Source organism: Pistacia vera, unplaced genomic scaffold (assembly GCF_008641045.1).
Source record: "Pistacia vera cultivar Batoury unplaced genomic scaffold, PisVer_v2 Contig446, whole genome shotgun sequence".
In the NCBI taxonomy this organism is placed as follows: Eukaryota; Viridiplantae; Streptophyta; class Magnoliopsida; order Sapindales; family Anacardiaceae; genus Pistacia; species Pistacia vera.
In genome coordinates this window covers 324,670-343,330 of record NW_022196275.1, presented here as the reverse complement: position 1 = coordinate 343,330, position 18,661 = coordinate 324,670, and the positions used below count along the sequence as shown (strand labels likewise).

Below are 18,661 nucleotides of genomic sequence, written 5' to 3'. Positions count from 1 at the left end.
TTCATATTCTCCTGTTGTCTTTTCTTTATCTCCTCAAAATCATCGAAACCTTTAACAAAATGATGCTTTGGAACACTAAAATATTATTTTTCTCTCGCCTTTCACCTTCCAAACAGTTTCCTTTTCAACTCTAGTTGTGGAGTTTGTTATGCATAATTAAGTTTGATTTTATGCCTTGGTAAGGTTAATAAAATTCGTTATATTATTATTTTCAGGCGAATGAAATGTGTACTTGACGGATTATAAAAAGACAGAAACAAATGTGTCCGATTATTTAATTTGCGAAGACAGACTAGATAAAAATTTACCCTAAAATCAAATACACGCTGGGTCTTATTGGTCTAGATCTAGACCATCCACCCCGTTAATTAAACGGTATGTACATGGATAAGATAAATCAAAGTTAATTAGTCCTGCTCTCTCAAACCGCGTCTGCAGCCACAGGTGTATCTGGGACCTCATATGCATTGGCATTCACTTCCTCCTCCACAAGTGGGTGAAGATTTGCTGCAGGGTTGTACTGCTGTACCACCACAACGGATGCAGTGGTAGAGAAATCGGAGGATGCTAAGAAGCACCCCACTGGCCCTAGTTCCTGGAAGTCACTTCTGTCGTCCGTCAAGGGTGAAGTTGGAGGCATTCTTCCCACCAAAAACAGATTGCATTTGCTCATACATCTTAGTGTGATTATGATGTCTTCCTTGCTTTCTACTATTCTTTCATCACATGTGATGGCATTTTGGTTCTTGCCAAAATTGTTGAACTCAGAGAAGAAGGTATCAGCATCTTCAAACACCTTCCCCTTTTTGCTAATTTCATCATTGCTCCTTGGTGAAGCCAAAAACTTGATGACGTTGAGCTTGATTCCTGGGTGCTCAGCCATCCTCATTCCGTATGCAAGCGCCTCACAGTCATCCTGCCCCCCAAAAAAGGGCACCACCACCGTGAAAGATACCTCACTGGCTGAGACTTGGGTGGTGCCTCCTAAACCACGGTCCACAAGTATTCCCACCGAGCAAGGGGCATGTTGGAGGACACGCTGGTTCACCAGACGGAAAGAGTGTCCCAACGATTCCATCACTCCATCTATCCGCTGGTGCTTGTGGAATGGCAATATAATTAATGCAGCATTCTTCCGGTGTGCGCTTGTACAAATGTCTTCGTGAATGCTATTAAATGCAGAGATGGCTGTCATAGGGCGCACCGTCACGCTGGTTAGTTGCTGATAGGCCTCAAACGGGATGACCATGTAATCTTTATCATCACGTTTATTATCCCAAAAGGGGAGACCATTGTTGCGGGCTTTATGAACCATCATAATGGCGGATGATCGCTCTGAGAGTTCCATAAGGTGCATGGCATATAGGCAGAGCCGCGCCCGTTTCCGTATACCCCTGGATGATTCTACGAGATTGATTATTGAAGGGATGTTACGTGTGCTATGGAAACAAGCCAGGATTCTCAGCTCTGTATCTCGGTCTTTTCGTTGAACCGTCCGTTGCTTGTAAGGGGCTCCCTTTCTGGCGGGTTTATAAACAGCCATCACAATAGGAGTGGTGATGAAGGTGGTGAACAACGCCATCAGAACTAGGATTGTGAAAGCCTGCTCGTTCAACACCTGCAACAACAACACCATAGCATGATGTATTACCAACTGATTGATCGGTTTAGACTTAAAAGACAAATACAAGTCATAAAAAAATGAATCAAGAAAGAAATTAAAATCGCAATGATCCAAATAAGATACCTTGCGGTCCTTGCCAATATTGAGTACGATCAGCTCCACCAAACCTTTAGTATTCATAAGGAATCCAAGTGCCACGGCTTCCCTGAAAGGAACTTTATATAGAAAAGCTACAAACACTGTCCCAACTATCTTCCCAAAGCATGCAGTGCATATAACAAGTAATAGCAAGCCCCAAGAAAGAGCTCCGTTCATTGTTGTAACATCCGTCTTCAGCCCACTGGATGCGAAGTAGAGCGGCAGTAAAAGTGCCGAAACTAGATCTTCAATCTTTTCTATCAAAACCCCTGCGAAAGGGCCATCCTTGGGAATGATTATTCCCATCACAAAAGCCCCAAAAAGTGCATGTATGCCTATGGTGTCAGTGGCAAAACTTGCGGCTAACACTACTGATAATGTTATGCATATGTAGAGCTCTTTAACCGGCTCACCTTCAGGAGAACGCCTAGCCATCAACGCTAGTAGTGGCTTTATTGCAAAAATGGAAAAAACCACAAAGGCAGCACCAGAGAGGAGGACCCAAACAGAAATAAGAGGAGAAGTGTTGGCTCCAGTAAGAGAAATAGCAAGTGCGAGGAGTATCCAGGCAGCAACATCATTGACGGCAGCTGCAGACATTGCAATGCGACCCACATCTGTTGTGAGGAGTTTTAGCTCGGCCAGAATACGAGCCAAGACTGGAAAAGCAGTGATGGACATGGAGACACCCATGAAAACAAGGAGAGGGCCTTGATGGACTCCAGGTAAAATTGTGGAACGAAGAAGGAATGACGTACCAATGCCAAGTACAAAAGGCAGAGTGATCCCAGAAAGGGCTATTGCTAAGGATTTGCTACCAGTGCGGCGAATGGCTCCGATATCAAGCTCAAGACCCACAAGAAACAAAAAGAAGAGGAGGCCTATATTGGCCAGGGTGTCAAGGACAGTCATGCTCTTTTTAGGGAAAACTGTGTGCAGAAATTTCTCGCTTCTCCCTAATGCAGACGGTCCAAGTAGTATTCCACCCTGAGCCCATATGCGTATCATACAACTCAAAATCAGATTGATTATATAATAAAATAATTTACAACAAATCACAAAACTTACAATGATCTCAGCTATGACTCGTGGTTGTCTCAGAGGTTTAAGAAGGAAAGCAAGGGACCTTGTGAAAGTAACAACTAAACACATCTGAAGGATGACCAAGGGAAGAGCGAAATCAAGTGGATTTTCACCTTGGAAGGATCCATTTGATGTAGCTTTCATTGGTGCAGGGCATGCCGCGGTTGTCGAATTGTTGGTTGCCATCCTGATGAGGAAAAAGCATCGACAATCAACAGCAGTTGCCCGGACACCCCTCAGCCATGTAAAAAAAATTAAGGAAGTCCAGATAAATCAAAGTTAATTAGTCCTGCTCTCTCAAACCGCGTCTGCAGCCACAGGTGTATCTGGGACCTCATATGCATTGGCATTCACTTCCTCCTCCACAAGTGGGTGAAGATTTGCTGCAGGGTTGTACTGCTGTACCACCACAACGGATGCAGTGGTAGAGAAATCGGAGGATGCTAAGAAGCACCCCACTGGCCCTAGTTCCTGGAAGTCACTTCTGTCGTCCGTCAAGGGTGAAGTTGGAGGCATTCTTCCCACCAAAAACAGATTGCATTTGCTCATACATCTTAGTGTGATTATGATGTCTTCCTTGCTTTCTACTATTCTTTCATCACATGTGATGGCATTTTGGTTCTTGCCAAAATTGTTGAACTCAGAGAAGAAGGTATCAGCATCTTCAAACACCTTCCCCTTTTTGCTAATTTCATCATTGCTCCTTGGTGAAGCCAAAAACTTGATGACGTTGAGCTTGATTCCTGGGTGCTCAGCCATCCTCATTCCGTATGCAAGCGCCTCACAGTCATCCTGCCCCCCAAAAAAGGGCACCACCACCGTGAAAGATACCTCACTGGCTGAGACTTGGGTGGTGCCTCCTAAACCACGGTCCACAAGTATTCCCACCGAGCAAGGGGCATGTTGGAGGACACGCTGGTTCACCAGACGGAAAGAGTGTCCCAACGATTCCATCACTCCATCTATCCGCTGGTGCTTGTGGAATGGCAATATAATTAATGCAGCATTCTTCCGGTGTGCGCTTGTACAAATGTCTTCGTGAATGCTATTAAATGCAGAGATGGCTGTCATAGGGCGCACCGTCACGCTGGTTAGTTGCTGATAGGCCTCAAACGGGATGACCATGTAATCTTTATCATCACGTTTATTATCCCAAAAGGGGAGACCATTGTTGCGGGCTTTATGAACCATCATAATGGCGGATGATCGCTCTGAGAGTTCCATAAGGTGCATGGCATATAGGCAGAGCCGCGCCCGTTTCCGTATACCCCTGGATGATTCTACGAGATTGATTATTGAAGGGATGTTACGTGTGCTATGGAAACAAGCCAGGATTCTCAGCTCTGTATCTCGGTCTTTTCGTTGAACCGTCCGTTGCTTGTAAGGGGCTCCCTTTCTGGCGGGTTTATAAACAGCCATCACAATAGGAGTGGTGATGAAGGTGGTGAACAACGCCATCAGAACTAGGATTGTGAAAGCCTGCTCGTTCAACACCTGCAACAACAACACCATAGCATGATGTATTACCAACTGATTGATCGGTTTAGACTTAAAAGACAAATACAAGTCATAAAAAAATGAATCAAGAAAGAAATTAAAATCGCAATGATCCAAATAAGATACCTTGCGGTCCTTGCCAATATTGAGTACGATCAGCTCCACCAAACCTTTAGTATTCATAAGGAATCCAAGTGCCACGGCTTCCCTGAAAGGAACTTTATATAGAAAAGCTACAAACACTGTCCCAACTATCTTCCCAAAGCATGCAGTGCATATAACAAGTAATAGCAAGCCCCAAGAAAGAGCTCCGTTCATTGTTGTAACATCCGTCTTCAGCCCACTGGATGCGAAGTAGAGCGGCAGTAAAAGTGCCGAAACTAGATCTTCAATCTTTTCTATCAAAACCCCTGCGAAAGGGCCATCCTTGGGAATGATTATTCCCATCACAAAAGCCCCAAAAAGTGCATGTATGCCTATGGTGTCAGTGGCAAAACTTGCGGCTAACACTACTGATAATGTTATGCATATGTAGAGCTCTTTAACCGGCTCACCTTCAGGAGAACGCCTAGCCATCAACGCTAGTAGTGGCTTTATTGCAAAAATGGAAAAAACCACAAAGGCAGCACCAGAGAGGAGGACCCAAACAGAAATAAGAGGAGAAGTGTTGGCTCCAGTAAGAGAAATAGCAAGTGCGAGGAGTATCCAGGCAGCAACATCATTGACGGCAGCTGCAGACATTGCAATGCGACCCACATCTGTTGTGAGGAGTTTTAGCTCGGCCAGAATACGAGCCAAGACTGGAAAAGCAGTGATGGACATGGAGACACCCATGAAAACAAGGAGAGGGCCTTGATGGACTCCAGGTAAAATTGTGGAACGAAGAAGGAATGACGTACCAATGCCAAGTACAAAAGGCAGAGTGATCCCAGAAAGGGCTATTGCTAAGGATTTGCTACCAGTGCGGCGAATGGCTCCGATATCAAGCTCAAGACCCACAAGAAACAAAAAGAAGAGGAGGCCTATATTGGCCAGGGTGTCAAGGACAGTCATGCTCTTTTTAGGGAAAACTGTGTGCAGAAATTTCTCGCTTCTCCCTAATGCAGACGGTCCAAGTAGTATTCCACCCTGAGCCCATATGCGTATCATACAACTCAAAATCAGATTGATTATATAATAAAATAATTTACAACAAATCACAAAACTTACAATGATCTCAGCTATGACTCGTGGTTGTCTCAGAGGTTTAAGAAGGAAAGCAAGGGACCTTGTGAAAGTAACAACTAAACACATCTGAAGGATGACCAAGGGAAGAGCGAAATCAAGTGGATTTTCACCTTGGAAGGATCCATTTGATGTAGCTTTCATTGGTGCAGGGCATGCCGCGGTTGTCGAATTGTTGGTTGCCATCCTGATGAGGAAAAAGCATCGACAATCAACAGCAGTTGCCCGGACACCCCTCAGCCATGTAAAAAAAATTAAGGGAGGGATCGGATTAGAGACATGAGATTTAAAGCATATAATTAATAAATAGATACAGATATGTAGATTACATTTTGATTCTAATTTATAGAAACGCATAATACATAAATGATTGCAGGAGATTATAACTGATTGCATGGTTCGGTTATGAAATCTGAAAAACAAGGCTAGGAATGCAGCATTGCAGCTGTGCTCCCTCTATATATAGAATTTATAGTTGAAGTGTGTTTTAGTTAGTTCTCTTGCCACCGATAACACAACAGCCCACTTAGTGATCAGGAGACATTCTCTGTTGGATTATCCCATCATGCAGGATGGTGATAACTAAAAATCCAATGGCAGTAATGGTGAATATTTGGGGATAAACACTACCATAAAATTAAATAGGCGACATCAAAAACACTTCATGAACAGCATTGAGGTGGCGGATGGATGGTGCTGGTGAAGCTATTTATTTTATTTAAGACTAAAATAGGAAGATACAAACTCTAAAAAGAATATTGTCACCCTTATAACAAATATTGCGATATTATATATTTATTATAGTAATTAAGTTATACAGAGTTGACAAATCAATTGAAATTATAGTATTTTCAATTGTTAAAAATAAATTCCTTGTCAATATGGGAAAATATATAAAAACCACTTTTTTTTTTCTTTCCAAAGATTAGATAAGAGTATAGGAAAGTCATATGTTGATGGCACCATGAAGATCTAATACTGATTCAGAAATATAAATCTTTTGGACTTGGATAAAATGGGAACAGTCCAAAATGTCAAGTTTTGGCTGTGTTTGTTTGGCTATTTTCAAAATACTCATTCCTATTCTGAAAAATGTATGTTTGTTTTCCTATTCTCAAAATCATATCCTATGCTATTCAACTATTTTAAACCCCCATAGATTTGTTAATTTAACTAAACACCCCTAACAAATTTTTTTTATAAATTGACAAAAACACCCCTACTCACCCACCCACATTTGTCAGATTCTGGTAACCACCGCCGAAAGTTGACCGCAATTTGGTGTAATGGTGCACTACCGACTGAATCTGGCCGGTACAATGTTGATCTGGCCTTTTCTGGCTAGATCCACTATGGATCTGGTCGGAATCTATCCGGAAAAGGCTAGATCCACGACCAAAGATCTGGCCGTCAATGACGGCTAATATATGGCTGTCGTTGACCGTTAACAATGACCATATCTTTGGCCGTCATTGACAGCTAGATGTGGCTGTAGATTTGGCCTTTTCTAACAAGAGATTTGGCCTTTTCCAGCTAAATCCACCACAGATTTGGCCGGAAAATGCCATAGTTCACGATCGGCCAAATCTGGTCGGTCGTGCGCAATGAAACAAGATTTCGGCTAGATTCTGACGATGGTGGCCGAAATCTAGCAACTGTGGGAGAGTGAGGGTGTTTTTGTCAATTTATAAACTTTTGATTATTAGGGGTGTTTAGCTAAATTAACAAACCTAAGGGTTTCTTCTTTTGTTAATTTTCAAATCCTACCTCGTAATAATAACTCAACTCAATTTAACAATAATATTTCAAAAATACTACTCTAAATAATAAAACAAACGCACCCTTAGCCCAAACCACCCGCCCTAGCCCAGTACTTATTAAGTTTATAGTAGAAAACCAAAAAAGGATAATTTATTTATCTGATTTTAAATTAAATTTCTTTACACTATTTAATAACATTTTCATTCTAGAGATTTGGGAAAAGTATCTCCAGTCCATTAAAATTCAAAAAAGTCACTTTAGTCCCCGTTAGAACCAATCTCATTTAATTTACGTCAAATTATTCTGCATTTGTATTTAATTTCGTTACTTCAGTTCCGTAAGTACAACAATACACTTCCAGTTGCTCATCATCATTAAATCCACTTACAAGGTCAAGGCCAACTACCAAATCAGTACCAGATCACGTCAATTAACCAAAAAATAAAGCCATATCTGGGTGAGATTTGGCCAGAATAGATCCCGCCATTAACGGCAAGATCCATGGCCGTTAACGGCCATATCTCATCCAGATTTGGCCGATAAAGGCCATGGATTTGGCTGAAAATGGCTAGAATAGATCTGGCCATTTCGGCAAGATCTACTCTGATAGGGGTGTTTTTAGCCATCAATATGGCTAGAAATGGCCATATCGGAGCCTCTTGATGACGGTGGGCTATTCACGGTGACTCTAGGAGACTTCTGTCAACTTCCGGTGGCAAATGGCAGTGGCGGGCAATGGCGGGCAATGGTGGCGGTGATTTTGTTATAAATTAAAGTTTTATACTAGACGGAAAAGAAAATGCTCAAAAAATAGTCCACAATTCACCTACAACCGAGATCCATTATCGACTGAAAAATAGAGTAAAATGGGGTATCGGGCCTATGCTGCTTTTTGCTCATTTTATCGTCAGATTTTTGACGAGATTGAGCATGTTGTTTACCTAACCTCAGTATTGATTGGATGGAAAAGAAAAGGCTAAAAAAATAGTCATCGATTCACCTAGAGTCGAGATCCATTACCGGCTGAAACACTGAGTAACACGGGGTATCGGGCTTATGCGGCTTTTTGCTCGTTTTATCATCAGATTTTTGATGAAATTGTTAGAGTAGGTACCCTAGAGCCAATCAATTATTGTAGACTTGACTCTCTGAAATAATGCTTATTAATCAATAAAAGGCAATTTTCTTCTATATCATGTGAATCATAATTGCGTATATTGATATATGTCCTTAGGATGGTAGAACTGTGATGAGGGTATCAAGTGTTTCAAATCTTGATAGTGAGAACCCTATGATCACATATGGTGGCCATTCTAGAAATGTTCATAGCCCTAGTATTATTCTGACCAAGGACACAGATAATACAGTAAGACTATCATAGTGTTGAACGACCTTGTCGAAAGACAGTGACTGATCTCACTTGTCAAGGTTGTTTGCCGGCAACCTAGTGTGACACATGGGTGCTTGCTATAGGCAAGTTCACTGGACAGACCCACTAGAGGATTCCATATAGATGGTAACCCTAGTGTCTATGGAATAAATCTTCTAACGAATGGTGGTGCATGTGATCCTTAGACTTGAGATCACCGAAGTGCCTTGTGCACCGATTGGTGTAGTTTGACACCAGCCTAACGTAGTTCTATTCAGAGCCATCAATACGATAGTGATTGGCTGCATTGAGAAGTGTATCAAGCCTATGCTGGATCAACAAAGGATTCATCACTCTCGGGTATAGGAGAAGTGTTAGCGTAGATGCCCTAGAGCCAATCAATTATTGTCGATTTGACTCTTTGTAATAATGTTCATTAATCAATAAAAGGCATTTTATTCTATATCGCGTAAATCATTATTATTGCAATATGTATTGATATATGTCCTTAGAATGGTAGAACCGTGACGAAGGTTGTCATGGAGAGAATTAACAAAGTTAATTAGTCCTGCTCTCTCAAACCGCGTCTGCAGCCACAGGTGTATCTGGGACCTCATATGCATTGGCATTCACTTCCTCCTCCACAAGTGGGTGAAGATTTGCTGCAGGGTTGTACTGCTGTACACCACAACGGATGCAGTGTGTAGAAGAAATCGGAGGATGCTAAGAAGCACCCCACTGGCCCTAGTTCCTGGAAGTCACTTCTGTCGTCCGTCAAGGGTGAAGTTGGGAGGCATTCTTCCCACCAAAAACAGATTGCATTTGCTCATACATCTTAGTGTGATTATGATGTCTTCCTTGCTTTCTACTATTCTTTCATCACATGTGATGGCATTTTGGTTCTTGCCAAATTGTTGAACTCAGAGAAGAAGGTATCAGCATCTTCCAAACACCTTCCCCTTTTTGCTAATTTCATCATTGCTCCTTGGTGAAGCCAAAAACTTGATGGTTGAGCTTGATCTCCTGGGTGCTCAGCCATCCTCATTCCGTATGCAAGCGCCTCACATCATCCTGCCCCCCAAAAAAGGGCACCCACCACCGTGAAAGATACCTCACTGGCTGAGACTTGGTGTGGTGCCTCCTAAACCACGGTCCACAAGTATTCCCACCGAGCAAGGGGCATGTTGGAGGACACGCTGGTTCACCAGACGGAAAGAGTGTCCCAACGATTCCATCACTCCATCTATCCGCTGGTGCTTGTGGAATGGCAATATAATTAATGCGCATTCTTCCGGTGTGCGCTTGTACAAATGTCTTCGTGAATGCTATTAAATGCAGAGATGGCTGTCATAGGGCGCACCGTCACGCTGGTTAGTTGCTGATAGGCCTCAAATGGGATGACCATGTAATCTTTTCATCAGTTTATTATCCCAAAAGGGAGACCATTGTTGCGGGCTTTATGAACCATCATAATGGCGATGATCGCTCTGAGAGTTCCATAAGGTGCATGGCATATAGGCAGAGCCGCGCCCGTTTCCGTATACCCCGGGATGATTCTACGAGATTGATTTTGAAGGGATGTTACGTGTGCTATGGAAACAAGCCAGGATTCTCAGCTCTGTATCTCGGTCTTTTCGTTGAACCGTCCGTTGCTTGTAAGGGCTCCCTTTCTGGCGGTTTATAAACAGCCATCACAATAAGGATGGTATGAAGGTGGTGAACAACGCCATCAGAACTAGGATTGTGAAAGCCTGCTCGTTCACACCTGCAACACAACACCATAGCATGATGTATTACCAACTGATTGATCGGTTTAGACTTAAAAGACAAATCAAGTCATAAAAAATGAATCAAGAAAGAAATTAAAATCGCAATGATCCATAAGATACCTTGCGGTCCTTGCCAATATTGAGTACGATCAGCTCCACCAAACCTTTAGTATTCATAAGGAATCCAAGTGCCACGCTTCCCTGAAAGGAACTTTATATAGAAAGCTACAAACACTGTCCCAACTATCTTCCCAAAGCATGCAGTGCATATAACAAGTAATAGCAAGCCCCAAGAAAGAGCTCCGTTCATTGTTGTAACATCCGTCTTCAGCCCACTAGATGCGAATTACCGGCAGTAAAAGTGCCGAAACTAGATCTTCAATCTTTTCTATCAAAACCCTGCGAAAGGGCCATCCTTGGAATGATTATTCCCATCACAAAAGCCCCAAAAAGTGCATGTATGCCTATGGTGTCAGTGGCAAAACTTGCGGCTAACACTACTGATAATGTTATGCAATGTAAAGCTCTTTAACCGGCTCACCTTCAGGAGAACGCCTAGCCATCAACGCTAGTAGTGGCTTTATTGCAAAAATGGAAAAAACCACAAAGGCAGCACCAGAGAGGAGGACCCAAACAGAAATAATAGGAGAATTGTTGGCTCCAGTAAGAGAATAGCAAGTGCGAGGAGTATCCAGGCAGCAACATCATTGACGGCAGCTGCAGACATTGCAATGCGACCCACATCTGTTGTGAGGAGTTTTAGCTCGGCCAGAATACGAGCCAAGACTGGAAAAGCAGTGATGGACATGGAGACACCCTGAAAACAAGGAGAGGGCCTTGAGGGACTCCGGTAAAATTGTGGAACGAAGAAGGAATGACGTACCAATGCCAGTACAAAAGGGAGAGTGATCCCAGAAAGGGCTATTGCTAGGATTTGCTACCAGTGCGGGCGAATGGCTCCGATATCAAGCTCAAACCCACAAGAAACAAAAGAAGAGGAGGCCTATATTGGCCAGGGTGTCAAGACAGTCATGCTCTTTTTAGGGAAAACTGCGTGCAGAAATTTCTCGCTTCTCCCTAATGCAGACGGTCCAAGTAGTATTCCACCCTGGGCCCATATGCGTATCATACAACTCAAAATCAGATTGATTATATAATAAATAATTAACAACAAATCACAAAACTTACAATGATCTCAGCTATGACTCTGGTTGTCTCAGAGGTTTAAGAAGGAAAGCAAGGGACCTTGTGAAAGTAACAACTAACATATCTGAAGGATGACCAAGGGAAGAGCAAATCAGTGGATTTTCACCTTGGAAGGATCCATTTGATGTAGCTTTCATTGTGGCAGGGCATGCCGCGGTTGTCGAATTGTTGGTTGCCATCCTGATGAGGAAAAAGCATCGACAATCAACAGCAGTTGCCCGACACCCCTCAGCCATGTAAAAAAAATTAAGGGAGGGATCGGATTAGAGACTGAGATTTAAAGCATATATTAATAAATAGATACAGATATGTAGATTACATTTTGATTCTAATTTATAGAAACGCTAAAACATGAATGATTGCAGGAGATTATAACTGATTGCATGGTTCGGTTATGAAATCTGAAAAACAAGGCTAGGAATGCAGCATTGCAGCTGTACTCCCTCTATATAGAATTTATAGTGAAGTGTGTTTTAGTTAGTTCTCTTGCCACCGATAACAAACAGCCCCACTTAGTGATCAGGAGACATTCTCTGTTGGATTATCCCATCATGCAGGATGTTGATAACTAAAAAATCCAATGGCAGAATAATGGTGAATATTTGGGGATAAACACTACCATAAAATTAAATAGGCGACATCAAAAACACTTCATGAACAGCATTGAGGTGGCGGATGGATGGTGCTGGTGAAGCTATTTATTTATTTAAGACTAAAATAGAAGATACAAACTCTAAAAAGAATATTGTCACACTTATAACAAATATTGCGATATATATATTTATTATAGTAATTAAGTTATACAGATTTGACAAATCATTGAATTATAGTATTTTCATTGTTAAAAATAAATTCCTTGTCAATATGGGAAAATATATAAAAACCACTTTTTTTTTTCTTTCCAAGATTAGATAAGAGTATAGGAAAGTCATATGTTGATGGCACCATGAAGATCTAATACTGATTCAGAAATATAATCTTTTGGACTTGGATAAAATGGGAACAGTCCAAATGTCAAATTTTGGCTGTGTTTGTTTGGCTATTTCAAAATACTCATTCCTATTCTGAAAATGTATGTTTGTTTTCCTATTCTCTCAAATCATATCCTATGCTATTCAACTATTTTAAACCCCATAGATTTGTTAATTTAGATTAAGAGTCACACACGGGGACAGACAGTTAGAGGGTTTTACTTACTGAGCATTATTTGTGCTCACCCCGTTATTTTCCTTTGTGGATGCAGGTTCTAGGTGTTGATACGGTTGGAGGGGCGTCGGCAAGCGAGGAGCAATAGCTACACTGTTCCCCTGTTTTGTCTTTTAAAATACATTTTTGTAAACAGTACTCTTTATGTATAAAAGACACATGAATTGTAATGAAAAGAAAACTTTGGGCCCAATTTTCTATTGTTATTATGCATGCATTGTACAGTTTTCAGTAGATGTTACACTAAACCAGTAACTGCAGATAAACATAGGCTCTGTATTAGCCTATTACATGTTCAAGCATAATTCAACTTTGCCAAGGCCACTTAGGGTGTCAATTCACAAGCCAAGGTGGAGAATTGTGATGATGATGTGGCTTGTTTATGCCACGGTGGAGTTAGCATTAGTTAAAGAAGTTAGCTTCTAATTTAAACTAATATGGCATCGTTTCAGCTATCAGACTTAAGTGCCTTATCTGGCACCCGAATTCCATTCTGTTGCAACAGAATGCACAACTCACCTCACGTTCTCTCTGGTCCCTTTGTTGTTCTACCCTAGACTTTCCTTATTGACAGAAGATTCTAGTACCCATCTACTCCAACCGATTGCAGATTATACTAGACAGCTGGAGGATGATCAATGGAGTCCTGATCTGTATAAAATCATATCAATATGTGCTGAAGAGAGCAGAGTTTTCAGAGGGATTATTCGGGTGTGTTCTTTCTTGTTTTCCTTGGTTGTATACTCTCTGTAATCTTGGTTTCCTTGAGTAATAAAATACCCTATAGTATGCCTTGAAGAGTGGATGTAGGCTACCTTAGCCGAACCACTATAAATCCCCTGTGTCAATTTTCTTTTCTGTTATTTCATGCTTTCCTTAATCTCTTAATTGATTGCATGTTGATTGATAAGATTGTGTTAGCTCATTAATTGATTTGATCAGTATAGCTGAAAGCCCTAATTAGACACTACACCAAGAACGGGAAGGCTACGTCCACGTTGAGCTCCAGAAACGGACGAAGCTCATTGCACTAATTTGATGAATCAGTTTACAGATTACATACACAAGATCAAACGATCCAAGAAAACCCGAAATCACCCTATTTGGTAACAAGTAACCTAGGAAACTAACACTCACATTCCCAACCCTAAGAGAGACAATACCCCTCTATCATAATGATAAACCCAATCACTCAATAAGTTACACAGAATCAAGATTTCAGAACAGAAAGATGAACCCTAGCAGAGCAAAACCTAATACATAGTATCAATCGAAAAAACCCTATTGAAAACAGAAGAAACATTTGCTTATATATCGTTGACCAGGATGGACTGAACTCTGCCATTGGATCTCATGAAGATTGATGGTCCAGATTCATTCTTGAAACGATAGCGTATTGGTTCAAGTAACACGGCATCGTTTTAGTCTTCACATTTACAATTTTCAAGCTAGAGCCTAGAATTGGTTATTGTATCTGACAAAGAGTTACAATTATTGCAAGACATCCATATGTAGGGTGCAGGTTAAGTGGTAAAGAGATTGAAGAATGATTCCAAGTGGTTTAATCAGTTTGGCTTTGGCCAATGATACATATATTCCCAAAATCCAGTGCGTCCGTTTAAGCCATACATACCTTCAGCGGAAACAAGCCATAAGCATTGGTTCTCACATCTAACATAATCCCTGTTGAAAGCATACGCATCAAAATGGTACTGGTACTGGTCCCATTCCATATCACAGTAAAATAATGTGGTTCCCACTACATTGACAGCGAAGTCCCACCCAAATTCACTTCCGTCGGCAACATTCTGTTGCCCAAGATCGTCGTCTTTGGATTGACAGTGTACTGTAAGGTTTTTCCCATTGTCTAATCTGTTTTCGATACTTGCATGCACTTTCTGGGAAACAACCTGGTTACACAAGCCGAAAACCATCACCATCACAGGGAGAAGCATCACAGCTGAAGCACGCATGTTGCTGCTTCTGAATTTCTTAAGATTAAGTCGCCAATAAAAGGTTTATTAATAATGCAATGAAACAGAGTTGTTCTTGAATTCTCCAACGGATACATTCATATTCTCCTGTTGTCTTTTCTTTATCTCCTCAAAATCATCGAAACCTTTAACAAAATGATGCTTTGGAACACTAAAATATTATTTTTCTCTCGCCTTTCACCTTCCAAACAGTTTCCTTTTCAACTCTAGTTGTGGAGTTTGTTATGCATAATTAAGTTTGATTTTATGCCTTGGTAAGGTTAATAAAATTCGTTATATTATTATTTTCAGGCGAATGAAATGTGTACTTGACGGATTATAAAAAGACAGAAACAAATGTGTCCGATTATTTAATTTGCGAAGACAGACTAGATAAAAATTTACCCTAAAATCAAATACACGCTGGGTCTTATTGGTCTAGATCTAGACCATCCACCCCGTTAATTAAACGGTATGTACATGGATAAGATAAATCAAAGTTAATTAGTCCTGCTCTCTCAAACCGCGTCTGCAGCCACAGGTGTATCTGGGACCTCATATGCATTGGCATTCACTTCCTCCTCCACAAGTGGGTGAAGATTTGCTGCAGGGTTGTACTGCTGTACCACCACAACGGATGCAGTGGTAGAGAAATCGGAGGATGCTAAGAAGCACCCCACTGGCCCTAGTTCCTGGAAGTCACTTCTGTCGTCCGTCAAGGGTGAAGTTGGAGGCATTCTTCCCACCAAAAACAGATTGCATTTGCTCATACATCTTAGTGTGATTATGATGTCTTCCTTGCTTTCTACTATTCTTTCATCACATGTGATGGCATTTTGGTTCTTGCCAAAATTGTTGAACTCAGAGAAGAAGGTATCAGCATCTTCAAACACCTTCCCCTTTTTGCTAATTTCATCATTGCTCCTTGGTGAAGCCAAAAACTTGATGACGTTGAGCTTGATTCCTGGGTGCTCAGCCATCCTCATTCCGTATGCAAGCGCCTCACAGTCATCCTGCCCCCCAAAAAAGGGCACCACCACCGTGAAAGATACCTCACTGGCTGAGACTTGGGTGGTGCCTCCTAAACCACGGTCCACAAGTATTCCCACCGAGCAAGGGGCATGTTGGAGGACACGCTGGTTCACCAGACGGAAAGAGTGTCCCAACGATTCCATCACTCCATCTATCCGCTGGTGCTTGTGGAATGGCAATATAATTAATGCAGCATTCTTCCGGTGTGCGCTTGTACAAATGTCTTCGTGAATGCTATTAAATGCAGAGATGGCTGTCATAGGGCGCACCGTCACGCTGGTTAGTTGCTGATAGGCCTCAAACGGGATGACCATGTAATCTTTATCATCACGTTTATTATCCCAAAAGGGGAGACCATTGTTGCGGGCTTTATGAACCATCATAATGGCGGATGATCGCTCTGAGAGTTCCATAAGGTGCATGGCATATAGGCAGAGCCGCGCCCGTTTCCGTATACCCCTGGATGATTCTACGAGATTGATTATTGAAGGGATGTTACGTGTGCTATGGAAACAAGCCAGGATTCTCAGCTCTGTATCTCGGTCTTTTCGTTGAACCGTCCGTTGCTTGTAAGGGGCTCCCTTTCTGGCGGGTTTATAAACAGCCATCACAATAGGAGTGGTGATGAAGGTGGTGAACAACGCCATCAGAACTAGGATTGTGAAAGCCTGCTCGTTCAACACCTGCAACAACAACACCATAGCATGATGTATTACCAACTGATTGATCGGTTTAGACTTAAAAGACAAATACAAGTCATAAAAAAATGAATCAAGAAAGAAATTAAAATCGCAATGATCCAAATAAGATACCTTGCGGTCCTTGCCAATATTGAGTACGATCAGCTCCACCAAACCTTTAGTATTCATAAGGAATCCAAGTGCCACGGCTTCCCTGAAAGGAACTTTATATAGAAAAGCTACAAACACTGTCCCAACTATCTTCCCAAAGCATGCAGTGCATATAACAAGTAATAGCAAGCCCCAAGAAAGAGCTCCGTTCATTGTTGTAACATCCGTCTTCAGCCCACTGGATGCGAAGTAGAGCGGCAGTAAAAGTGCCGAAACTAGATCTTCAATCTTTTCTATCAAAACCCCTGCGAAAGGGCCATCCTTGGGAATGATTATTCCCATCACAAAAGCCCCAAAAAGTGCATGTATGCCTATGGTGTCAGTGGCAAAACTTGCGGCTAACACTACTGATAATGTTATGCATATGTAGAGCTCTTTAACCGGCTCACCTTCAGGAGAACGCCTAGCCATCAACGCTAGTAGTGGCTTTATTGCAAAAATGGAAAAAACCACAAAGGCAGCACCAGAGAGGAGGACCCAAACAGAAATAAGAGGAGAAGTGTTGGCTCCAGTAAGAGAAATAGCAAGTGCGAGGAGTATCCAGGCAGCAACATCATTGACGGCAGCTGCAGACATTGCAATGCGACCCACATCTGTTGTGAGGAGTTTTAGCTCGGCCAGAATACGAGCCAAGACTGGAAAAGCAGTGATGGACATGGAGACACCCATGAAAACAAGGAGAGGGCCTTGATGGACTCCAGGTAAAATTGTGGAACGAAGAAGGAATGACGTACCAATGCCAAGTACAAAAGGCAGAGTGATCCCAGAAAGGGCTATTGCTAAGGATTTGCTACCAGTGCGGCGAATGGCTCCGATATCAAGCTCAAGACCCACAAGAAACAAAAAGAAGAGGAGGCCTATATTGGCCAGGGTGTCAAGGACAGTCATGCTCTTTTTAGGGAAAACTGTGTGCAGAAATTTCTCGCTTCTCCCTAATGCAGACGGTCCAAGTAGTATTCCACCCTGAGCCCATATGCGTATCATACAACTCAAAATCAGATTGATTATATAATAAAATAATTTACAACAAATCACAAAACTTACAATGATCTCAGCTATGACTCGTGGTTGTCTCAGAGGTTTAAGAAGGAAAGCAAGGGACCTTGTGAAAGTAACAACTAAACACATCTGAAGGATGACCAAGGGAAGAGCGAAATCAAGTGGATTTTCACCTTGGAAGGATCCATTTGATGTAGCTTTCATTGGTGCAGGGCATGCCGCGGTTGTCGAATTGTTGGTTGCCATCCTGATGAGGAAAAAGCATCGACAATCAACAGCAGTTGCCCGGACACCCCTCAGCCATGTAAAAAAAATTAAGGGAGGGATCGGATTAGAGACATGAGATTTAAAGCATATAATTAATAAATAGATACAGATATGTAGATTACATTTTGATTCTAATTTATAGAAACGCATAATACATAAATGATTGCAGGAGATTATAACTGATTGCATGGTTCGGTTATGAAATCTGAAAAACAAGGCTAGGAATGCAGCATTGCAGCTGTGCTCCCTCTATATATAGAATTTATAGTTGAAGTGTGTTTTAGTTAGTTCTCTTGCCACCGATAACACAACAGCCCACTTAGTGATCAGGAGACATTCTCTGTTGGATTATCCCATCATGCAGGATGGTGATAACTAAAAATCCAATGGCAGTAATGGTGAATATTTGGGGATAAACACTACCATAAAATTAAATAGGCGACATCAAAAACACTTCATGAACAGCATTGAGGTGGCGGATGGATGGTGCTGGTGAAGCTATTTATTTTATTTAAGACTAAAATAGGAAGATACAAACTCTAAAAAGAATATTGTCACCCTTATAACAAATATTGCGATATTATATATTTATTATAGTAATTAAGTTATACAGAGTTGACAAATCAATTGAAATTATAGTATTTTCAATTGTTAAAAATAAA

At 41.6% G+C, this 18,661-nt stretch overlaps 4 protein-coding genes and 1 pseudogene across 4 annotated transcripts; all 5 read right to left on the bottom strand.

Annotated features, from left to right (window-relative positions):
- Nucleotides 1-421: 421 nt before the first annotated feature.
- Nucleotides 422-3,031, bottom strand: LOC116144518 (cation/H(+) antiporter 19-like). The gene is made up of 3 exons (XM_031429961.1): nucleotides 2,831-3,031; nucleotides 1,748-2,749; nucleotides 422-1,618 (listed from the first exon to the last, which is right to left on the bottom strand). The coding sequence occupies exons 1-3, from the start codon at nucleotides 3,029-3,031 to the stop codon at nucleotides 422-424; spliced, it is 2,400 nt and encodes a 799-aa protein (XP_031285821.1).
- Nucleotides 3,032-3,142: 111 nt separating this feature from the next.
- LOC116144517 (cation/H(+) antiporter 19-like) lies at nucleotides 3,143-5,752 on the bottom strand. The gene is made up of 3 exons (XM_031429960.1): nucleotides 5,552-5,752; nucleotides 4,469-5,470; nucleotides 3,143-4,339 (listed from the first exon to the last, which is right to left on the bottom strand). The coding sequence occupies exons 1-3, from the start codon at nucleotides 5,750-5,752 to the stop codon at nucleotides 3,143-3,145; spliced, it is 2,400 nt and encodes a 799-aa protein (XP_031285820.1).
- A 3,520-nt stretch (nucleotides 5,753-9,272) lies between these two features.
- On the bottom strand, nucleotides 9,273-11,850 carry LOC116144516 (annotated as a pseudogene).
- Nucleotides 11,851-13,493: 1,643 nt separating this feature from the next.
- On the bottom strand, nucleotides 13,494-14,850 carry LOC116144515 (self-incompatibility protein S1-like). The gene is made up of 2 exons (XM_031429959.1): nucleotides 14,511-14,850; nucleotides 13,494-13,528 (listed from the first exon to the last, which is right to left on the bottom strand). Exons 1-2 carry the CDS (start codon nucleotides 14,848-14,850, stop codon nucleotides 13,494-13,496), a joined length of 375 nt encoding a protein of 124 aa, XP_031285819.1.
- Nucleotides 14,851-15,368: 518 nt separating this feature from the next.
- On the bottom strand, nucleotides 15,369-17,978 carry LOC116144513 (cation/H(+) antiporter 19-like). Its single transcript, XM_031429958.1, has 3 exons — nucleotides 17,778-17,978; nucleotides 16,695-17,696; nucleotides 15,369-16,565 (listed from the first exon to the last, which is right to left on the bottom strand). The coding sequence occupies exons 1-3, from the start codon at nucleotides 17,976-17,978 to the stop codon at nucleotides 15,369-15,371; spliced, it is 2,400 nt and encodes a 799-aa protein (XP_031285818.1).
- Between the last annotated feature and the right edge of the window lie 683 nt (nucleotides 17,979-18,661).